Source organism: Mesocricetus auratus, unplaced genomic scaffold (genome assembly GCF_017639785.1).
Source record: "Mesocricetus auratus isolate SY011 unplaced genomic scaffold, BCM_Maur_2.0 Super-Scaffold_100004, whole genome shotgun sequence".
Classification (NCBI taxonomy): Eukaryota; Metazoa; Chordata; class Mammalia; order Rodentia; family Cricetidae; genus Mesocricetus; species Mesocricetus auratus.
Window position 1 is genome coordinate 98,607,725 of NW_024429189.1, and position 24,376 is coordinate 98,632,100.

Consider the following 24,376-nt stretch of genomic DNA (forward strand, 5'->3'; position numbering starts at 1 on the left):
CTCTCCTCTCTGAGGCTGCCTGCAGTTCTTCCAGGAGGCATTCCCGCATGGATTCCTGTCTTTTCACCGCTGAACTCTTGTCCTCAGTGGGCCTGGACTTTACAGTGCTTCTTACAAAGCAGGGGCTAGGGATTTAACTTAAAGTGTGCACATAGGCTGCTCATAGTTTGAACCTTTGGTCTCCAGCTGAGGGTACTGTTTTTGAGGAAGTTTAACGTAGGGACTAGCTGCAGGAAGTAGGCCGTTGAGTGTGCTTTTGAAGGTTACAAGGGTCCTGTCTGCTTTTCTATCTGCTTCCTGTCTTAGAGGAGCTGCAGAACATTCTTTGTCATATCGTGGCTGTCATGTTTTCTTGACTCAGATCACTTCTCCCAAGGCTGCTTGGGCCAGATACTCAGGTCACAGTGATGAAAAGTAATTAATACAGAAGGTGCCCTCAGTTGTTTCTTTGAATGGCCTGCTTATCCTTCCACTTCTGGTCAACAGGATGTAGCCACTCAACCTCAAACAATGAGACAAAGAAATCTTTTTTGTTTACAGATTGTCCAGTCTCAAGTACTCTGTTACAGCAAACAGGAACTGGGGTAAGATTCCAACCCAGGGACTAGGGAGCTAGTTCCCTGTGTAAAGTGTTGGCTGTGTAAACTTTACCGCCTAAGTTCAGATCCCTGGCTTTGTTTATGAACTTGTCCAAGGACCTTTGGGACTCTCCCACTCAGCCGCCCCTGTGCCCACAGAACTCCATCCATGCGGCATAATGATATGTTCATATGGCTCAAGTCTGAATGAGCCAGCAAAATTTAGATTCACAGCCCTTAACATGTCCCCATTTGCTCTCACAAGCTGGAGAGACGCAGAGAAATCTGAGAAGTCAAGATTTTGTCAGTGAACTCTCCCAGTGTAGCTTTCATGAGGAAGGCCTATCTTAATTAAGAGTCCACTTTATCCACAGGTGAGCCATTTCCATGGTGTCTAAAATATTTATATGGCACAGTATCTGCAATCACCCTTGCAGATGGAGGAGCAGAGCAGCTCAGAGTTCCTGCACATTCCCACACAGCAGCCCTCTCTTACCAGATACCCCTCCTCACTTGACACACAAACAGATCCAGCAAGAAGCACAGAAAGCAAAGGATCACAGGCAGATCACCTGGAATTGTTCGAGCCCACCCAAAAATGTGTCTCTTTTCACAGGAAGTATTTGGGCATGAGCCTTAAGTCTAAACTCACAAACCACCCTGCTAAACAACATGCTTATTATGCACACAGTTACCGGAGCTGTTTCGAAGCAGAGGGAATACACCATGGACTTTTTCTAGGAATTGCTTCAAATTTCCTTGACCCAAGGCTACATCCATTGAAGCTTCTCTTCTTGGAACAGTGTTCCAAGTGTGGTGTGAGTCCATCCACATGGAATGAGCACTCACAGCTGCATCAAGGCTTACTCGTAAGACATCAGCAGTGTGCAGGCCACTGTATTAGGCAGGCGAAAGACAGGAAAAGCAAGTGCCATGAGGCCAAGAGCCGTGCTAAGGAGCATCTTGTACAACGATGTACTAGTGGGAACAGAACAAAGACTTACAGAAATCAGGTCACCTCGCCATTTGCTTATAAAAACGAAAGTCGTGTGAGCCAACTTAAGTAACTGAAGAGTGATTTCAAAGAAGCCAGGCCTCTTGAGGGAAGGAAATGAAACAGGCCCAGAGGGCTCTCTCTCTCTCAGGGCCTGCCTCCCTGGCCCTCTCTTGCTCCCTCCCTGCTTCTTACACTGCCTTCTCTCTGCTCTGCTCCAGTTTAAGCCTGACAGTAACCTTTGCCCCAGGATCTGTGTAGGATTAAAGATCCCATATCCACTGTCAGTTCACTCAGACTCCAGGTGTCATCAGTGTGACCAACTGGACATGAGATAGGCCAGTGTTTCCACGACGATGAGGGGTAAGCAGAAGGGGAAATCATTTTGAATCTCTGGGAAGTTTGTTTGTTTTTTGAAGCAGGGTCTCAGGTAGCATAGGCTGGCCTCAAAGTTGCTTTGTAGCCGAGGTTGGTCTCAACTCCCGATGCCCCTGAGTGCTAGGATTACAGGCATGCACCTGGCTTATGAGTATCTGAGTGTGCATATGACTTGCTGAACTGTCACCCATTGGCCCTTCTACCCAGGCTTGTGGATAGGTTCCAGGTCCCTTTTCTACTGGCCCTGAGCCCTGAACATCCGTGGAGATCCCGGATGGTGGTTCCTGGAGTCATGCTTTCTCAGAGTCTGCATGTTTCCCCAGATACTGTCTTCCCACATGATTCCCTTACCGCCCTCTTCCGTGGCATTGTTACTCATGATCTGGGAAGGCTTTGTCCAGTGTTATAACCCCCATAAGTGCCTACTGTCCTTTGACCTCTGACCGCAAACATACAATCTAAGGGATTTTTTAAATACAGGTTTCTTTTTAAATTTTTATTTATTTCTAATTTTATGTACAATTATTTTGTCTGCATGTATGTCTATGTATCACATGCATGCCTAGTGCCCACAGAAGCCAAAAGAGGACGTTAGGTCCCCTGAAATTGGAGATAGTTATGTGGGTGCTGGGAATTGAACCCAGGTCATCCGGAAGAACAGCCAGGGTTCTCCCCAGAGCTTACAGTTACACAGGGAACTTCTTAACCTTCGAAACTTGATTCAAGTGCCACCTCCCCTGGAGAGAGTTTCTGCCACCCTCCCTCATCAGGACTACCATGGTCGGCCCTGCTTCCTCAGGGTCCTACAGCGCCATTTCCAGGTGTATTTAACCAATGCTTTCTGCCATCCCAGTCCTCATCCCCCTGCCTGCCTGCTGGTGAGTATTCAACACACACGTGATAACGGAAGAAATGCATTTGGCGGAATGGAATACTCAGAGTGGAATAAGTCAGTGTTTGTGAAGGCAATATGTGGGCTGCATTGCATGAATATAATGGCCGTTCAGTCCCCTCACTCCCTTATCCCCCAACCCCTGTCCAGTGTTACAATCAGCAGCTATTCAGTCTTCATAAGGTCTATTCCTGCACCAAGTGCGGAAGTGACTCATTCAGGATCCCAGCCAGGAGTATGGTCTGCTTTCTTCCTCATGAGCAGTCGGGCCCAGCAGAGAGATGCTGCCCGCAGACCGTCACCTAGACTCTGGCTTCAACAGACACCTGAAGCCAGGTAATGAACCCGAGCTGAGGCTGAGGCTGGCACATGTCCCAGAGTTGGGTGGAGTCAGATTTATCCCACCCTTGCAGTCTCCCCGTCTTTGGTCTCAGGGCCTGGGTGAAAGCACAATGCCAACTGTCCCAGGCCAAGCAGTGAGGTCAGCGGAGGTCCCGCTCTTTTCCTCCCAGCTCTCACTCTGTTTGAAGCTTGACTATGATGTGAAGGCCTCTGACATGTGCTGACTCCATCAACAAACATGCACTTGACACCTGCCACGCCAGAATTGTCCTCAGCACTCAAGAGATAAAATCGTGAAGGCATTCCATTGCAACAAAACGGGGAGTGTGCACTCCTGTAGTGAGGGGAGGTGCTGAAGGGTCAGCAGGTGACATGCACTTTTGAGCATCTTGGCCTCAGAGAGGTGCATGCTGATTTTAAGAACTGTACAAACAGAGGACAAAGCTGTGGATGAGGGAGTTGGGGAGCAGTGCTCTACAGTCTGTGTTTGGTATAGAAAAGCTCAAGCATCCCACCTACCACACACATGCCCCCACATATACATATAGCTCCCCACGCACGCACGCACACATGTACACGTGCACACACATGCACACACGCACACATGCACACACACACATGCACACCTGATTATTCAGCACTTTCCTACAAACCATTGAAAAGCTTCTTAGTAGCACTTGTAAATAACTTGGTCATCTGGGCTGTGGTGGCGCACGCCTTTAATCCCAGCACTTGGGAGGCAGAGGCAGTTGGATCTCTGTGAGTTTGAAGCCAGCCTGGTCTACAAAGCGAGTTCCAGGACAGCCAGAACTATACAGAGAAACCCTGTCTCAAAAAAAATGAAAGAAAGAAAGAGAGAGAGCGAAGGAAGGAAGGAAGGAAGGAAGGAAGGAAGGAAGGAAGGAAGGAAGAAAATAACTTGGCCTCGAGTGGAAAAACTGGTGATCAAGGATTTTTTAATTAATTAAATAACATAAGAAAAAAACCCACTGTAACCAATAATTCAAATAAAAGTTACAGATACACAGAATATATGATCAACGAGATACTGTGTATATGTAAATACAGCAAAAGAGAAGTGTAAGCTGCCAGCAGTCGGAGGACAGTGTGGGGGAGAAACAGACCCTTTAAGGAGCCAATGACAGTACAAAGCTTCAGCGATGACCCAGTGAGGACCTGGAGCAGTCAGCCTCAGAGCACCGACTCTGTGAGCAGTGGACTCAGGACGCCCAATGTGTCAACAGGAGAACAACAATGGTTACAAAAGACAAGAAGAGGGAGGTACAGAGCAAAGCAAAGGAAATCCAGCAAAGGCACCCTTGGCATCCAAATATCAAGTTAAGAAAACTCCCCCCCACCCCCCCACCCCCCACCCCCCACCCCCCACCCCCCACCCCCCACCCCCCACCCCCCACCCCCGGGCAAAAGCTGCTTTATAGATTGGAATTATATACTCTGTTCCGAGGAAGCAGATGTGGGTTTTCTGTTCAGTTTCTCGGCAGAACCTGTGTTGGGGAAGGCCTGCTATCTGTCAGCTTTTTGTTTGTTTCTTTGTTTTTTGTCACAGTGACAGCTACCTGAGAGAATCAGGTTATAAGCAGCTTTCTTGGTTGCAGCCCCAAAGGATCCACTTGGCCCCTTGGCACTGGGTTTGTGGTCAGGTAGCATTTCACGGCAGAAGCGTACAGAGGAACAGGCTCCTCACACCGTGAAGGTCTCAAATCAAGAGGAGCAGGAGGAGCATGGCTGCCACTACTGCCACTATTCTCTTTGAGGACGCAGCCACCATGACCTGCTTCTGCCCCGTTGACCTCACCTCTGTAAGTTTCCACCATTTCCCAATAGTGTATTCAACACACTGGCCCTTGGGACACACTGTAGATCCAAACTATAGCAAACGAGGCCAGAGACTTTGTCCCTTTGAATTTTCCCCACGTCCCTAATGTTTAAACAATGCCTGACACCTAGGAGCTTCAATAAACAAGTACTGACTGAGCTGTTGATGGAGCAGATCAAGTCAAAGCAGCCTGCCCTGTTCTTGTTACTCTGCTTTAGGAACAGAAATTACTTGGTTACCCAGGACAGATGTTAAAATGTCCAGTTTTTAAAATCAGCCTGGTGAGATAGCAACGCTCAGAGAACAGTATGATTCTCTGGTCTTCCAAGGATCCCATAATGCCTAGGGGCAAGAAAGCAATACACAAAGGCGAAGTTGGCTAAAGACATGAAGAAGCCAGCCAGAGCCCACAGGGAGCACTGCTGTACTTCTGTTAAACAGCTATTAGATTTCTAGTTACAAGAACAAAGCATGGATGTTACCGGCAAGCTGAAATGCCAATGAAGAGCTTGGCATAAGAAGGGAGTAAAAAGGTCTGTGTAGAGTAAGTGGCCCTGCTCCCAGAGCTAGGGACCGCCAGGGAGCTTCAGCCGGGGCAGCAGCACTGTCTCTGTGGCTAACGACTTCAACAGAGCTATGTTAGATGAAATGAAAATAGGAACGTCGGTGTGCTAAACTACCTTGGACAAAGGTTTATCTCACATGTAGCTCTCACGCTGTCCTTACAAAGAAATGAAGCCATAGAATGAAAAACAGAGACAGCCAACCACAAGTATGTACAGGGGAGAAAAAGGTGTAGCAAGCTGGTTTGCTCATCGCACAGTGGAGTGAAGCAGGCTGGGATCGCAGGGAGCCTAAAGCAGCCAGGGACTTTCTCCAGAGGTCATTTCCGAAGGGGGTCTGTGGGCAATAAAGTCCTCATATTTAGTCCAGTGAGGGATCTCAGTGGAAAGACTTCTCATCAATAGTAAGAGACCTGCGGCCTTGGGCATCTCAGCCATGGTAGAACAAGACAGCCTCTGAAGCTTCAGGAAGTTCTTGGGGGGCAGGCATACTTACCCCATAGATAAGTCTAGAAGGGAGAAAGCTGGGGAACCCACAAGTACACTACAATCCGGTGAGAGAAACATAGAAAGATGATATCTGGGCCATTCTGGGAATCACATGGAAACTAGATACCTTGGTAGGAACTGTGGGGGAGGGATGGTGTTCTAGAATAAGCATGCCACCCACCCGAGACCAGAAGCCCCTTCTCTCCCTGATGGCCTACATGTGACATAAGCTCATCACTGCCATTAAACCAGAGACAAGTCTTGGGGTGTGGCAGTCAGCTGCATTGCCGAGCTAACTTAAATGACCAGGTTTACCTGAATGCAATCATTGTGGCTTTGGTTACTAGCCACACAGGGTTTTGAAGGAGAGAATAAATTGTGATTTCTGAGTTTTGTGTGTAGCACACCAGAATATTTAACATGGAAAGTAATGTGATAGAATAACATAAATCTTTTAGTTCTTTCCTGCTTAGCGTCTGTGGACAGGTAGCAGCCATCGCCTGGGGATTGTGATGAACTCAGAAACCAGAGCTGGGCATATGCCTAAAATCCCAGCACTTACAAGGCTGAGGCAGGAAGATCAGGGGTTCAAGGTCAGCCTCGGCTACATAGTAAATTAAAGGTCAACCTGACTACATGGAACTCTCTCACAAACGAACAAGAAACAAAAACTCAGAACTCTCCTCAGCTTCTGATGAAGTCTCCTAAGATGAACAGGTTTTCCTCAGGTTGAAGATTATGAGCGCTATCATTTTAGTGCCACGTGCTACATGGAAGTATCTAGAAAGAACAAGGTGTATAAGGGGCAACCTTGTGGAACTGCTGATATCGGGTTCCAGGCATAAGGGTTGTCAGGAGTTCCTGAGATGGGGAGAAACATTCCAGGCAGAAGCAAGAGTAGCAAGTTCAAAGCCCCTAGCTCAGTGGGAAAGCAGTATGTGGCCCTGTGTGCCTTCAGCAAACGGTGGGAATGAGAGATGTTTTATGTTCCACACGCACGGCCAAGAGTTGGAACCCAAGACGCGCTGAGCTGCCTGTTTCCCATGGCGTTTCAGCCACTGAGTATCTTTTCCTGCAAGTGAATGTGCTGTAGACTACTGGCTGGCCAGGGAGCCGACGCCACCTCCCTCTCACGTGGAGTTATGGAGAGGAGCCAGCTGGAGGGAATTGCTTGGAGGAAAGGCATGCTTTGTGGGCCAAGAAACCTCAGCGAGAAGCCAAAGGGACGGGTAGGACAGCACAGCCAGCAGGAGAGTCCATGGGTCCCTTCCAGCGGGCCCTGAGATGCTGGCCCTCTGCCAGAGCTGGCCTGATCTCTGCAGTTGTGAGGCCAACTCTCAAGGTTTTGGCACCGTGAGACCTGATTGCTCTCCTCCCTGTCCTGGTCCTCCACCCTCCTCAGCACACGGAGATGAATTATCAGCATCTTCTCTCCCATGCTCAACCTACTGAACCTAATCACTTCCTATGGAGAGGTCCCCAAGCCTTCCTGCTGTTCCCTGATTGAGAACAGGCCTGAGCTGTCCAGCCCTTCCAACAAGCTTAACTAATTCCTCCCCAGATCCCAGTTGCCAGGGATGGAGGCTTCTGAAGCAGATAAGTGATTCTCCACAGAAAGTGTAATTGCCAGTGTCCAGTCTGTTGGCCATGTTCTGCAGGAATGATAAGTTAGTATTCAGGTGTGCAGGAAGAGGATCAGGGAAGAACACAGGAGGATGAGGGGGAGGAGAGGGGAGGAGGAAGAAGTCACTCTTGTGTTGTGGGTCGTGGTGAGGAGTTTGGGGTTGTTGTCATAATAAATGGTATGCCCTTTGAATTTACTATGAAAGTGGACTGTACAGCCCTGGAGTAGAAGCTGGTGTGGTACCATCCTTTTTGTAAGTACAAGTCATGTGTGTGTGGATAGATGTGTGTATACACGTGCATAGATACACATGTACATGTGTACACATGGGCATACTCCTCATTCACTTTTAGTCTTATTTTTTGAGGTAGGATCTCTCTCCAAACCTGGAGCTCAATTGCTTCATCTAGAGTGGTTAGGCGTCAAGTCCCAGGGCGCTTCTCCAGCCCTGAGATTACAGGTATGTGCTGCAGGGCCCAGCTGTTCATGTAGGTACTGGGGATCTGAGCTTAGGTCTTTATGTTTGTGTAGAAAGCACTTTATCGGCTAAGCCAAATCCCCAGGTAACATCTTCAGATGACCAATGAGAGCTCAGGAAACCCTGCAGGGACTTGAGGAAGAACTCTACAGAGGGAAGACTGTTGCCTCTGTGTGCTGTAGTAACCCGGGCAGGTAGAGCTACAACTCTAGAAAAGGTGGGCCCAGAGAGAGGAAAATAGGGACAGGCTTGTAGAGTCACATCAGGAAGCACTGGAACCTGTGTCCTCTTTCCACACATCAGCGGGTGACCTGCAGAAGACACAGGGCCCAGGTCTCAGAGCTGCAGAGATCCGGCACTGATGACGCCTTAAGCAGGTTAGGGTACAGCCGCCCACCTTCCAAACGTAACTTCAGCTGCTGCCGTCTTACACTTCTTTCTAGAACACCCATACACTTCGCTCATGGCCAACCTGGACTTGAGTCTGTGCATTCTGGGAATCCTGGGAAACGTGTGGCTTCGTTTGGCTGATGCAGTAGGAGCTCTCACAGTGTAGGAAGCAGAGAACCGAGTTTATGTGGCACAAGTTGAGCATGCTCTTCCATTCTCGTTGTGTTTACCAAAACAAAGACTCCCAGTGTCTCTGAGGAGTTGGTAGCAGGGGGCTTTGCCTCTGTTTCTCTCTACTTTTATGTGATAAGTGTATTCGCCTTCTATTTTTCATGGACAGGTCTACATACTTAAAGCCTTTAATGTCTAAATCTTTAAAGTGCTTTGAATATTATGAGGAGTAACCAACCACTTCCGGCTGGATTTAAGGCCAGCTTCACAGGAGGAAACTCAAGCCTGGTACTGGAAATCCGGTCCCGTCAGGGGAGTTCACAGGTTCCAGAGGTGAGTCTGCAACTGTTGCTTCACTACGTGACACATCTAAGCAACGCCTTTGAAATACGGATCTCTATACACATAGACTAGCGCAGCTCTCAGTCCTCATCAGAGAGCCGTTTCTGTGCAGTGGACAGCGGTTAACAGAGAAACTCACAACCAGTCAAGGGCTGATAGGAAGCAGCCATGGAGTGTTTGGCCGCAAGGCCAAGCCCCAAGGCTTCAGAGAACATTGAAGATGAGTGGGTGGAACGACGGGAAGAGCCAGAGGTCAGGAAGAGCTGTAGCTACGGCTAAGCAGTGTCTTCCGGTCACGACAAGACCACTGCACTCATGAACAAAGAGCAGCTCTGGCCGCCTGCACAAAACCTGCACAAGATCAAGCCAGTTAACATTCCATCATGGGCCTCTGGGGCCTGGGGAATCCCCTCTGCAGAAACCATGATGACAAATACTGACTTTAGATCATAGGTACGTGACTAAAAGCTTCCTAATTGGTTTATGAAGCTGCACTAATTTGAATGCTCACATTAAACACAGAAAATGAAACCAGGGGACTATAGACAGCTGCATTTAGGAAAACAACTGTAAAAGTCCTTACTGAGTGTTAGCAAATAGACACAGCCATGTGCTAAGACCAGGACACTGAAGTGCTCGCTGTATTTTAGTAATAAAAATCTGGTTCGAGCTGGGTGGTGGTGACACACGACTTTAATTCCAGCACTCAGGAGACAGAGGCAGACTCTCTGTGAATTCGAGGCAGTCTGGTCTATAAAGTGACCTCCAGGACAGCCGGGCTACATATAGAAGCCCTGTTTCAAAAAAAAAATCTGGTTCAAAATCAGAAACTACCACAGGGAACTTAATTCATTACCATAAACTAAAACTTAAAACCACACAATAAAAATATTTAGTGCTGAATGCAGGGTCTGGAGAGATGATGATGGCTCAGCAGTTAAGAGTTCTTGGAGAGGGCCCGGGTTCAGTTCCCTTCACACACATGGCAGTTCTCTGTCTTCTAGGCACCAGGCACACATGGTACACAGACATATATGCACAAAATATTTGCACACGTGAAAGAAGACTACAATATTTTTAAATGAATCACATAATAAAAGTCAAGAGTGAAATTCTAGACGACCTATGTGAGGGTGCTGGACCTCATAGTCAGAGTTAATAATACATGGTCAGGTCACCTAAGACTTAAGACTACTGAGGGCTCAGAGGTTAAGATCATTGGCTGTTTTTCCGGAGGTCCTATAGTTCAATTCCCAGCAACCATATGGTGGCTCACAAACCGTCGATAAATGAGAACTGGTGCCCTCTTCTGGAAGAACACTGTATACATAGTAAATAAATAAATCTTAAAAAAAAAAAAAAAAGACTTAAGGCTGCCGACCTACTGTGTGCTCTTTACTTCAACCTTACTTGCCCCGCATGTCCCATGTGATCAACTTCTGCAACCTAAGCTAATGCATAGCTGAAATTTTAAGTTATGTACTCTAACATGCCCTTGACCCAGAGTAATGCATGTGTGTGAATGTGTATGTGTGTTATGGTAATAAATGCTGGAAACAGTGTAGAAGTTGAAAGCAACCTTAAAAATGATTACCAGCCATAGATATTGGAGACAATATTGCTTGATAGTGTGTGTTTGTTATCTGACTCAGCTGGAGTCAGTAACTTAATCCTTCATCCCTCCACCAACTGACTCTTTCTGTGTTGTTCAAAAAATACAGGGCAAAAATCCTTTTCTGGGGACACACACAAATAGAACAGACAGATGCAGACACGGGGTTCGATTCACAAGACAGCATTCAGGCAGGCACAGGTTCTGACTCACACAACAAGCAGATAGGCAGGAAATGACAGAAGACATAGAGAGTAGAGAACTCAAATCTGGACTCACTGTTGGTTAAATTACTCCAAGGGGAAGTGCTTTTATATTTCTTTTTCTTAATTCAACACTGATACATTTTGGGTGCCTTGAGGTTATTATTTGAAATGTATGTGCCCATCCACCCTGGGGGTGGATATATGGTCTTTACTAAAACAGGCATTTTACTGGCTATGAACACAGCAGCATCATTAGCTATGTAAGTGCTAAAGAGAACTCTATGGTTTGATAGTATTTAATACTCTCTCTTGAAAACATTTTCCAGAAACTTACTTACTTTGCTGGTTATTTCTTGGAAAGAAATAGCAATAGATTCATAATTGGGAGTAAGGGAATGGCAATAGAGAGTAACTTAAATATATACAATATACAAAAGACCTCTCACAAAATAAAAGATAATATAAAAATGCTGGTGGAGAATACGGGTGGAGTAGACTTGAGGAATTGCTCGGTGGTTACAAGCCCTGATTCATCTTGAGGATGGGATGTGTGTAAAGTCAACCCTTTCTTCCACAGGTTGCTTTTGGTCATGGTGTTTATCAGACTTAGACAGGAGGGTTAGAGCAAAACCTGGATATCTCTGCTATCAGCCTTAGACGTCATCTGATGATGCTCTTAGCCTTTGGGTTAGTGAAGGCTGGGAGTCACTATATACCAAAAGGAATGACCTGGTTAGTAGTCACAAGGATGTTACATCACACACAGTAACTGGCTATTTGGGGGCTAAGAGAGTCCAAGAAAATTTGGATCTGGAACCGAAACGTCCCAGCTCTCCACAGACACTCAATTGGCCTTTTTGTCTGAGAACTTAAATTCACAACAACCACCCCCACAACCTAGGGCAACTGTTAAATCTCTTTTCCTGCCTGTGACACTTATTTATTTATGTAGGGGTGATGACAGGTTATACACGTGGAGGTCAGAAAAGAACTCTCAAGCATTGGTTCTCTCCTTTTACCATGTGGGATCTGAAGGTCAAAGTTGAATTATTAGGTTTGGTAACAAGTACCTTTACCCAGTGAGCCATTCTGTCTGCCTGTGATCCATGTTTTTGTCTCCACAAACCTTTTCTGCAGTACTGTGAAGGCAGGGCCTGGCACATGCTAGACAAGAATGTTAATAAGGAGCTCTCAACAATCTTCTTTATTGTTACTGTTTATTCCGAGACAGGGCTTGGCCAAGCTGCCCAGGCAAGCCGTGAGTTTTCTATCCTCCTGCCTCAGCCTCTGGAGTAGCTAGGACTATATGCTAGATCTACCAGACCCTGCTTCTACAAACTTTTTCATTGCTACTTACATGCAAAGCATCTACTCAGGGCTGGGGCTTTTAGAGCTTTCAAGTCCAGTAGGAAATCAGGCACCGGTCAAGTCTCACATGACTATATAATTAAACTGTAAGAGTCACGAAGCAAATGTGAGGGTGATGCTAGTGAGGGGGAGGTGGCATGCTCACCTGTCCTCAGGGGTTCCAGGTTCTTGCTGCCCTAGGACCAAAAGTTCAGAGATGAAGTAAGGAATTAGAACAAAGTTTCCTTACAGACCAAAGTCCGCACTCAGGAGAGGGAATAGGTTTCTTAGTCACCCTTGCCAGGCTTTTTTGTAAATCTGTGATGGAGTACAAGGCCACATAGGTTGGGTTTGACTAAGGTTACTGTGTTAGTCACCAGTCTCTCTGATGTAGTAAAATACCCTGGTGGAAGCAACTGAAAGAAGGAAGGGTTTGTTTCGGTCCAGAGTTCCAGGGCACAGCCCGTCATGTTGGGGAACATGGTGGCGGGAGCTAGAGGCAGCTGCGCACTGTGTCCGTAGGCAAGAATCAGAAGGGAGCTGGGTGTGTGGTGCAAGCTTCAACCCCAGTCAAGCTGACAATGTTATCCATCGCACCAACTTGGCAAGGAATATTTATTTCTTCGCCTTTTTACTTCTGTGTCAAGATGCAGATTAGAAGGCAGATATGGTAGTGCACACATGTGACCCTGGGTCTGGGGATGGAGAGACAGGAGAACTGCTACAAGTTTGAGGCCAGCCTGGCTACACAGGGAGTGCAAAGCCAGCCTAGCTATATAGTGAATTCAAGGGCAACAGATTAAAACTTTACTTTTTTTTTTTAAAAAGCAAACTAGCAACAACATAACTTAAATTTTAAAATCCACATACTTGTCAGCCTCAGAATGTATTTTAACATTTTTAAAATCTCTTTTCAACAGTGGTTATTGTGGTTACGTATTATGACCAAAGACCAAATACAAATATCACACAACTTTGAATAAAGAACAGTGAATCCATAGCAAAGAATATTATAAACCATCCCCCCCAAAAAAGCGAATTCAAGTGATGGCAACTTCACTATAGGGGTTTTCACAAGCCACTGATGAGAAGATCACGTGAGATGCAGAAGTGTGCATATATAACTCATTGTAAAAAATGACTAGCCATGTGTGGCTATAGACAAGTAACATAGCTATCAAGATGCTTCCTGGTTATAGGGACATGGAGAAATGTATGAATGATACAAAGAAGATTGTTAACATACATTACTTGGCAATCAGAATTCAGAGGGAAAGGGAGGGAGGGAGGGAGGGAGGGAGGAAGGGAGGGAGAGAGAGAGAAAAGCAAAGCGTACACAGAGAAAAGGTGATGGGAACGATGCGTTAAGAAGAAATCAGTGCAACTTGGTTGAGGGCAGCACACCTGGGAGTGGAGGCAGAATGACCAGAAATTTCTACATATCAAGTTCCAGGCAGGCCTGGGCTACACAGGACCCTGTTTCAAAACAAATCAAGGGGGGTGGAGAGATGGTTCAGTGCTTAAGAGCACTGGCTGCTCTTCCAAAGGACCTAGGTCCAATTCTCAGCACCCATATGATAGCTCACAACTGTCTATAACTCCAGTTCCAGAGGATCCAGCACCTGCCTCTACACACCTGTAGGAGCAGGCATACACATGCTGCACAGACAGAGACATGCAGGCGAAACACCCATACACATAAAATGAATAAACTGAAACAAGGCAAAACAAACCCCACCAAATCAATCAGCATCAGTTCAGTGACATCTTATGCGCTTTGTGCTTCAGTGCTCACACGAGTGTCTTTAAGTTCCCATTGGTGTGGTACCTGTGCTAGCACATAACGGGAAAAGGGCAAGTTACTGGATATGTGTTCACAAGCATACTCCTTCATATTTCTGTACCTATTTCTGTACTGAGCACTGTCAGAGGGCACACCAGGGGGAGCCTGGGTCACTGCCTGCTACAGTGGGACAATTTTCACTTTTTGCATCTTGGCATTGAAGCATTCATGACAGTGAGCACATATTGCATGAATGTCTCACGACGTCAGTAAGATCCTAAAACAGCATCTCTCCTCTCTCTCTGTTCCTCCGGGTGAGTCTGGAACCGAGAGTGTCCCCACCTGACCCACTGTAGCTCTTCCACGCCTGCAGACAACTACGCCTCACCTGTGGAAGAGACCGTAGCTGCAACCCAGACAGCCCAAGTGCTGGCCAAATTCTGAGTGTCTGTCTCTCACAATTCTGGTTACTTGGCAAAGGATTTGGTTGGTCTAGAAAATGCAGATGAAGTAGAAATGCCCCCTACAATTCTAGACTGGTACACTGGATGCGAGTTCTGCCTGCCTAATTCATTTAAAACACATGTATACTAACTATGGCTTTATAAAAACACCTGTGTGTGCCTCCCAGACCCAGAAAGGAACTGAAGATCAATATAGTCAACCATTTTTTTGTTTGTTTCGAGACAGGGTTTCTCTGTATTGTTTTGGAGGCTGTCCTGGAACTCACAGAGATCTGCCTGCCTCTGCCTCTTGAGTGCTGGGATTAAAGGCGTGTGCCACCAACGCCCGGCTAATTTTTTTTTTAATGTGTATGAATGTTTTGTTTACATGTCTGTGTACCATATGCCTGTCTGGTATCCAAGGAGGCCAGAAGAGGGCTTCAGATCCCCTGGGACTGAGTTATAGATGATCAGGAGCTGCCATGTGAGAGCTAGAAACAAACCCTTTCCTCTGGGAGAGCAGCCAATGTTCCTAACTGCGGCATCATCTCTCCAGGCCTGAATCTAGTGTGTCTTAACCCCTCAAATCCTTCCTGCAACCAGGTGTCATCCCCAAGTCGTAAAGCATATAGTGGACTAGACTGTAAGCTAACCTGAGCAAAGTACCTAGCTGATCAATTGTTCTGTCAAACCCTATGAGTTGCTAGTATAATTTAGATCCTTTTCATCTAAGAATTCCCTATATTTAGGGCATTGCTTTAACAGCTCCCGTAGATACTAGAAAGGCTTCTAAGACTTCTCTCTCATGCCAAGACCACCAGAAGCGTCAGACTGGGCTCTTTCACAATGTCCTGCCTCTCTGGTGATGTCTTTCTCTGGATGGGCTCCACTGGTTGGCTACCACCTCTGCTTTTTGTCAATGGGGCAAAGACAAAGATGTGGTAGGCCTCTACCATTGAAGAACTAAGCCAGAAACTGCCATCTCTAAGCTTCATCATACTTCATGCCCAGAGCCTGGTCACTTTGCCACATGACCACAAGCAAGGCTGGGAGTCTTGCATCCTGAGACTCTAGCACCATGGAGGAATAGCAAAAGGGATCCTAGCGACGACACTGGTTGTCTGTCCTCTGGGAAAAGGGTGTTCTGTATGTCTAGCCATGGCGCTTACACAGCCTACAGGCATCTTTGTCACCATTTCCTCAGGTAAAGCAAATCTGGAGTTTGAGGCTCACTGTCCTGGGAGGTGGGGGTTGAAGTTGAAGGCATCTTGGAATATGTGTGGTGGGAGGCAGGACATGTGAGGGTGGTCACTATAGACTTCTGGACGGGCTGCGGACTATTGACCAAATCCAACCACCGGAGCCATTTGTCTAGTTTGAGTCTGCTTATTCCCTTATGAGGATGGTATATTCTAGAGACTGCCTCCATCAAGCAAGGCCAGTTGTTAGGGGCTGTTGTGATCTGAGTGTGTAACACCCTCCATGGACTCATGTTTGGGAAAGTTGTGGAACCTTCTGGAGTTGTAGCCCCGCTGCAGGAAGCAGGTCGCTGGGCTGGGCCAGCTGTACCTATTGTGCACTCTGCTTCCTGACTGGATGCTTTTCCAGCTATGGTAGAAGGGGTCCCTTCTAGCCCTGAGCCAGAGTAAGCCCATCTTCCCCTAAGTGGCTTCCTGTCGACGTTTTCTCATAGCAATGAGAAGCAGCTGATACAGGACCATGCCAGGGGGCATGTCAGAGGAGCAGTGGTGGCAACTGACTGCAGGGGATTGGCCCACCAGGAAGCAAAAGTCTGATGGGTAAACCTCAGATGGGCAAGGCCCGAGAGCCTCTGCCCCAAATGTCTCTCTGTCCTTTTCACATGGCCACTGGCAGGAACAAGTGCACATGAGGGTGGCTTTGGTTTGCTTTCTGAACAGTATTTGGGATTAAAACCAGGGCCTTCCTAGGCAAGCATCCTATCACACAACTGAATCCCCAACCCTTTTTGTACTGTTTGTTTTGAGACAGGGTCTCATTAAGCTGGCCTTCAAGTGGTTCTGTAGCACAGATAGGCTTTGAACTTTTGATATTCCTGATTCAGCCTGCTGTGTAGCTGGAATTGCATGCCTGGACTACTGAGCCCAGTGACTTTGGCTGAGAAAGATTTTTGGCTACAACTGTCATTTTAATGTCAAGTACAATTGAAGGCTTTATGTAGAAATATGCAGCCATGTGGGGGCTTTTCCTTAATCTGTGATATTATCAGATATTTATAATTTTATACTTTCTATTGCTTTACTGTATTACTCAGAATAGGAAAGCAAAGTTGATATCCAGCTCATGAGATGAGCCTGGGAGAAAAATACCAACCAAGCCTACTGCAAATCCTATTGCTAACCAAATTCGGACCTTCTTCAATAAATGGAGCCAGAAAGAACCCTTCAAGAAACACTTCAACTTCCAGAAGAAAGGTGTTGCCCTGGAGGTCTCTCCCTTTGGGGACAGCTTTGATGATATGGTAGGGGATTAGTAATTGCCCAGAGTGATTTTTACCTCAACTTTTAATTTGTAATTTTGTAGTTTTGCATAGCATTTTGTAAACCATCATCAGCTTCTCAACATGTCTATGGTGGGAGATGTCATTTAAGCTTGGTCAAGCCCCTTCCAGTCCCCTAACCCACAGTAGCCTGACTTTTACAAAGAAAACAACAAAATTAAATGTAAGATGTAAGCCCAGTTGTTTTTAGATTCAACAAAAGTGATTAAAGTTTTTTCTTTATATTGATTGCTAAAACACTATCAATTTCAGAATACAACATTGGGGCCTCTAACAATCGCAGCTGCTGTTTCTCAACACCAGTGCTTAGGAGCATGTGTTAGGATTTACATAGTCAGGTGTCTGACAGTTTGGTTCATTTGTAACTATTAGTCCACTTAAGCCTCTCTTCCTTCCTTCCTTCCTTCCTTCCTTCCTTCCTTCCTTCCTTCCTCCCTCCCTCCCTCCCTCCCTCCCTCCCTCCCTCCCTCCCTTCCGCCCTTGTTTCCTCCACGTTTTACGTCTTTTCTTTTCCCCACTACCATCTGATATGTATAGCTTTAATTTGGTGGCATTGTGAATATTTTTCCTCCTTTTGATTACTGCTTTTTATGGGGAGACTCACCGAGCTTATCACTAGCCTGCCTCTCAGTTACCCCACACAGTACTTCTGAGTTTGTTTCTCTTCCTGTCTAGGCACGTACAGAGTATTTAAATGTGAGCCTTTGGCAGCTAAGTTCAGATAGATTCTTGGCCCACATAGTGGTACACACTTGGGAAATGGAGTCGGAAGGATTATAAGGTTGATGCCAGTCTGAGTTGCACAAAGAGACAAGGGATAGGAAGAAGCCCAGGGACAGGAGGAAAGGAAGGGGACTTAGGGAGGGGAACGAGATGGGGAGGGGGAAGAGCAGGGAGAGGGCAAGGGGGAGAGACTTCACTGAGAAGAATACTGATGTTCACTGGGTCCTAGCTATTTGTTTTAAGTCAGCTAATTCTTTCTGGAGGCTTCTAGATTGTTTTTGATTCTGTGTGTATTTAGAGGTAGAGGACAACCACATGTCACTCCTTGGCCACTGAGAATGGCAGCACCCACAGAGCAGCTACAATGTCACTAATGTGTCCTAAACTGTCAGGGACAAATCAAGGATGGAAATTGGGTCCATTTTGTTTGCTCCAACTTCAAAAATACACCCAGCTCCCCCTACCACCCCTACCCCCCCACCTTAATATCCACCCTGACCCCCCTCCCCAGCTCATTATCCACCCCATAACCTCCCAAGCTCCTTACTATCCACCCCTGTAACCTCTCAAGCTCCCCACTATCCACCCCTGACCCCCAGCTCCTCACTATTCACTCCTGCCCCTTCCCTAGCTCCTCACTATCCACCCCTGTAATCTCCCCAGGTCTTCACTATCCATCCCTGTAACCTCCCCAGCTCCTCACTATCCACCCCATAACCTCCCAAGCTCCCCATTATCCACCCCTGACCCCCAGCTCTTTACTATCCACCCCATAACCTCCCAAGCTCCTTACTATCCACCCCTGTAACCTCCCAAGCTCCCCACTATCCACCCCTGACCCCCAGCTCCTCACTATTCACCCCTGTAGCCTCCCCAACTCCTCACTATTCACCCCTGCCCCCTCCCCAGCTCCTCACTATCCACCCCTGCCCCCTCCCCAGCTCCTCACCATCCACCCCTGCCTCCCCTTCGGGCACACTACTACTAAATGGGGCCTGACCATAGTAGTAGATGTGCTTGGCTTTTTTTTTTCCATTCACTTGACCTCTTGGTATGGATTCTGTTTATGGCGGGCTTGAAATCCCACCCTAAACCCAGCATGATTGATTGTTGACGCCTGAGGCCTGCCCCTCCATATCCTCCCGAGGATCCTGCCTCTCTCACAGGACCTGCATCCCACAGACAAGCCCCACTTGCTGACACGAACTCTTGGGAAGCTGTTGAACATAACCCCTTTTATTAGTCTGTTTAGGTGACAGGACTATGGCTTTAATGTCACTTTATCACAGATTAGCTTCACCTGAGCAGGGGGTGTCACCTGAAGATCTGTCCTCATTGCCTTGATTGGACCTTCTGGACACAGTTCAGATTTTTTAAAGGGGCATGAAGGTTTGAGAAGGAAGGCTACAGGCCTCGTGCTTGCATGGCTGGGCCTTCTCTGGACTCACCTGCTGCTACAGCCGATTCCCGCACTGATGTCAGAGCCGGTTTTCCAGGCTTCTAACCCCGGCTGAGAACCAGCATCCTTCCAGGAAGCTGCCGGGGTTATGGCACTGGACTGGGACTGCTAGGCACCCCACCTTGTGAATTAAGCAACTATTGGGTTGTTGGCCTCTCCAGGGAGAGGCAGTCACAGAGGGGCTCTAACCACTGAGGCATCCAACCAAGCACAGAACAACTACCTGGCTCTTATCGTCTCATGTGTGATTCAGCTTTTATTATTTTAATGTAAGTAGACTTAATAAATTCCCACATATATTATATATATGAACTATTATATATGGAATATATTAACTATTATATATAATAAAGTCATGCATGCATGTGTGTGTGTACGCACATTTTTCATCCCACTGATTCTATTCCTTAAGAACTTTAAAACATGTGGCTCTTAATTGAATTCTAGCCAAAAAAAAAAAAAAAAAAAAAAAAAGAGGCACACGACAGCAGAACTACATCCAGGAGAGCTTTTATTTGTACGGAACAGTTTTAAAAATACAGAATAAAATAGCTTTATCTCTACTATTATTCACAACATCTGGTCCAAATATTACATATTTTTAAAATACTTAAACGTTTAATGAAGCCATGTTAGAAAAACAATATGAAAATTCTTTTTAAAAACTCCATAAAAGAATTACACATCTCAAAAAACAACCCCACCCCAAATACCCTCAGTATGCAAAATAAAAATTAAAAACAAAACCCCAGGAAGATATATAGGTAAAGTCAGTCACAAAACTCAAATACAATAGAGGCATCTCTACTGTTTTAAGGACAGTCAGAAACTGATTAATGTGTCAAATAAAAGTTGATAGGAACGGACAGAAAAGGATGTTCACTGAACTGTCAGATGGTGTCAGACAGCGACGTTGGCATGAGTGTTCTAAACACCAGGAAACATACGGCAACCTGAGAATGCTGGGTATCAGAGCGGTGACAAGGCAGCCAACATCCTAGAAGGATGCAGAGGTCTGTGAGGCTGCTGCAAAGGGGTCCCTAGCACCTCTGTGCTTTGGGTTCCTTGGATGAAAGCTGAATGCTGGCACATAAGGGACTTTACTTGGGGTCTGACTGGAGGGAGAGTGGAAAGTGGAAAATGTCCTATTCTGTGTTCAAATCTTAAGGGGACTGAGAACAAAGTACAGTATGTGAAACCCTGGCCCAAAAGACAGTTTCCTGGAGACCAGCGCTCTCTGTGAAAGCTCGGGTCCAGCTGTGCACTAACCCAGTATGCAGTGGGCATGCTTGGGTGTGCACAGCTGACGTCCAGCAACAACTGAGTAATTAGGCCCTCACTCCAAGCCATGCCAAGCCTGGTACCAGCAGCCAAATATCTATGCCAAGCCCAGCCACCTGCAGGATGCTGCCTGTTTTCTAGCCAGATGGGTTCTAAACTTAGGCTTCACCTCTGTGACACTGGTATGACTGATGACTAAACTTGCCAACTATAAGTCTCAGTTGCCAATATCAGTGTGGCAACTGGGACATGAATGAAAGTATTAACAGTTTAGGTCATGATCATAAAATATACACATGGGTAAATAAAGTATACACACATACTAGAGGTTCATCAATGGAGAAATTCTATCAGCACATGACATTGTCATGAAAATTATATCATTCCCTCCCTGGAAAACTGATTATTATCCTGGGCAGAAATGTTGTTTTACTATATGGAAATACTGTGATATTCATGCATAAATCAAGTTGTCATCATGAAAGTCAGTATTCTACAGTATAAAGTAAATCCTGCATGTGAATTTGTTAGAGTGGAAATGGGACACCAGTAGGACCCACAATGCTTCACTCCAGCTTGCCTGGTAAAACTACTTCTTTTGCCTGGATCAATCCCAATAAATGTTAACACTGGAAACCCTCTTAAGAGAGATTCTGAGCATAAATGTCCCAGTGCATCAAGGTTTAACTCATAAATGAGAATGAAAATCACTTAAAAAGATTGCTACCCTTCCCCATTCCCTTCCAACCTGGGCCTCCCCACAGGCCATGGACAGTACTTCCTGTCCTTGTTCACACACACCGCTTTCTATGCTGACACCAATGCTTGCTCTGAGAGGCAAGTGTTCACTGTGAGAACTAGAGATGGGATGCCCTAAAAGGATGCTCATATCTGAAACTTTTCAGCTGCCCACTGGCAGACAAAAGACAGCAAGTCCCAGCAGTGCAGGCCAACAAGCCAGACGCAAGGTCTACCAGACAGAACACACATGGTCACCATGTCCCCGTAAAACTCCTCTCCAGGCATATAAGTGCACCTTCCCTAAATGTTCTGGGGGACTGCATGCTGCATGGACAAACCTTATGACACAACATGGGGCACCTGGTGGGGCTGCTCTCTTCCCTCCTACCTCCTGCCCCTTCCTTCCAAGAATACCAAAAGCTGACTCTGAAGAAGCATGAAGTCCCAACCCTGTTTCCAAGGGGAGATATTGGCATAGCACTTCCTTGATCATATAGATACTTCCTGAGCTCATGCCCTAGACTAACAGTGGCGAGAGCAAATTACAACCAAATGGGAAGACTCAGGGAGTTGCTCAGGACAGGTGGCACTCAGCAGGACAGGTGTAACAGGTAGGACACTGCTCCGGGATTACCGGCTGTTCTCACACTTCTGTGTAAACTCCTAACTCCTGCCTGCAGCAGCACCACAATGCTGCAAATCTCAGGAGCTTCTGGACAGAGAAACTGGATAAACTAAGCAAAATGCAAACTGAGGCCACAGAGTAAATACAGAGCAGGAGAGCTGTCATCCACACAGGCTTGCTAAGGAAGGAGGGACAAAAGCTACTCACCAATGTGCTTCCAAAGCACTAATTACTCCGAATATACATTTAGAAAACATAAAACTAAATACAAATTAGAAACCAAGTTCTTAATCTGGAGTAAGATTTTAGCCAAACAATGCGGTGACTCTGAGGTGATGTGTTATCAAAACCCAGAGATTTAAAAAGTGCAGAGATTTAAAAAAAAAAAAAAGAAATGAAATGAAACAAAAGGTCTGGCAATGCGGTGACACTGAACCAGCCTGAGGGCTGGGGTACAGAAACACATTCTGTGGATAGAAGGCTACTGAGAGTCATACCTTGCGGGGGATGGAGGGTGGGGGGATGCCCACTGCCATGCATGGTTCAGCCAGGTCCACAGTCATTAAGAGGTACAACCTCATGAAGCAAGGTCATTACTCTGTGTCTTGGCTTTCCCCCTTGGCTTGAAAACCAAAACCAAATCAATACAAGTCAATTGTAAGCAAGAATTTGTGTTCTATGTTAGAACACTTCACAGAGGGCACCCAGTAGTGCTTTTCTTACTGTCTTCTGAAATGAATTACCCAGGCTATTTGGCTAAGGGATCAAATCTTCCCTTTCACAAGAATCAAGATCCAGTGACATGTGACCTGACAATCCACACAAAGTCCTATTAAGCCAGATCTACCAGCAATGAGTTGCAGCAGAAGGAAATGGCTGCATTTCTGTCCCAGGTTCCCTTCTTCACCAAACAAATTCACATGTAACTTGACCCATGTTTCTGGGTTCTGGTCCAGTAGTCAGTTGTGATAAATAGCTTAGACATTATAGTATTTACACTTTCATGGTATCGAGCAGTACAAAACACATCCACAACAATGGTCACTGGCCTTCACAGCCGTTCCAAGAAGCTTCCCTGATAGCACCCCACAGCTTTACACACACTGGTTCTTTTCTTAATGGGGTAACAGGCAGAGGACAAGGAATAGGATGCAAGGTTAGAAGTTCACATGGAAAACACTGACTTCAAATATCTGCTACAGCCATAACATTAAATAGGAAAAAACACACACAACAGTACAGGACAGCAGAGCCAAGACGCCCACAGACTTATCTGTGAGCACTCTATACCCGTCACACCAGCCAGCAGTGAAAATGTCAAATAGGTTGTCTCAGCCAGTAAAACAGACTAGTATGAACTGTGCTGACCTGGATGGGACCAGGATGGTAAGGAGGAGAGAAGTTGAGAATCCCATTGACTCAGGACCTTTCAATCTCTGTCAATCTCCTAAACAGAGTTCCACCCAGTCGTAGCTATACAGACCTTATGCATACTTACATCTAGGCATAGGTCAGCCATGTCACTGGTTTCAGTCAGGTCAATAGGCTCCTGGGTATTGGGGACAACATCTGACCAGGCAGATGTGACAAATTAAGGACACTGGTAGCCCCTTGGCCAGAAGAGGTGTCTGCAGGACTCAAGCTGAGATCAAGGGAGAAGAGTGGGACATAGTGTTTAGAAGCAGAAACCCCTGGACCTTGAAGTGGCTTGCAGGAAAGAGGGCACTGGAAGTCTGTGCAGCAGAAAATTAAAAGCAGGACCAAGCCCACTCCAATAGCAGGACTGTGACTTCAAGTTCAGTGACCAAGGCCAGCAATGGACATGAAAAGGATAGGGAACCAATAAGGAGACAAGCGAGACACCATATTGGACACAATCACCACCCACACCAGAAGAGTGATGTGCAACCTGTCTTAGCTCTGAGGTGCAGGATGCCAACGTAGATATACAAACATATATCTTCTTGTTACTCAGCAAGGGACTACAGATACATGCCTCACTGTGGCCAGGCCACAGGGCACAGCAAAGGCTATACTGTGGCCTGGGAGTCTTTGTCTGAACTCCGACTGTTCTCACTCTTCCCAAAACCTTTCCATGTGTAGCCTGCGAAGGTGGGGCTGATAGGTAGGTAGCTGAAGCATCTGTATTTTTTAATAATGTCCATGCCAAATGGCAAATTGTAAGACTCCATGCCATCAAGAGACTTGCTTCCTTTGCTCACACCTTTCTTCCATTTCTTGATTCCTCTTTCCTCTGGGGTACCTGCTCCACACACAGACACAAAAAGAATACTTATCATCTTGGAAATGAGGATTGTTAGACACAGATAGACAGACAGATACACAGACAGACAGAAACAGACATACACACACACACACACACACACACACACACACAGACACACACACACCATTTTAAAAATCAACCTACCCACTGACAGCAACAGAAAACCTGAGAAATTGAAGATGCTTAACTCTCCAGGTGCCCAAATAAAAAGCTTGGGATCACTATCCCTCTTTGTTCCTCGTGTTCCACAGC

The 24,376-nt window shown here is 46.3% G+C and overlaps 1 protein-coding gene across 3 annotated transcripts in view; it reads right to left on the reverse strand.

Annotated features, from left to right (window-relative positions):
• Nucleotides 1–19,684: 19,684 nt before the first annotated feature.
• The window catches only part of Slc23a2 (solute carrier family 23 member 2), a 92,766-nt gene continuing 88,074 nt past the window's right edge, over nt 19,685–24,376 (reverse strand). For all 3 annotated transcript variants that reach the window (XM_040746336.1, XM_040746334.1, XM_040746335.1), the window contains exon 16: nt 19,685–24,100. In XM_040746336.1, the coding sequence (XP_040602270.1) occupies nt 23,868–24,100 (233 nt within the window). In that variant the 3' untranslated portion in view covers nt 19,685–23,867. The remainder of the gene's footprint in view (nt 24,101–24,376) is intronic.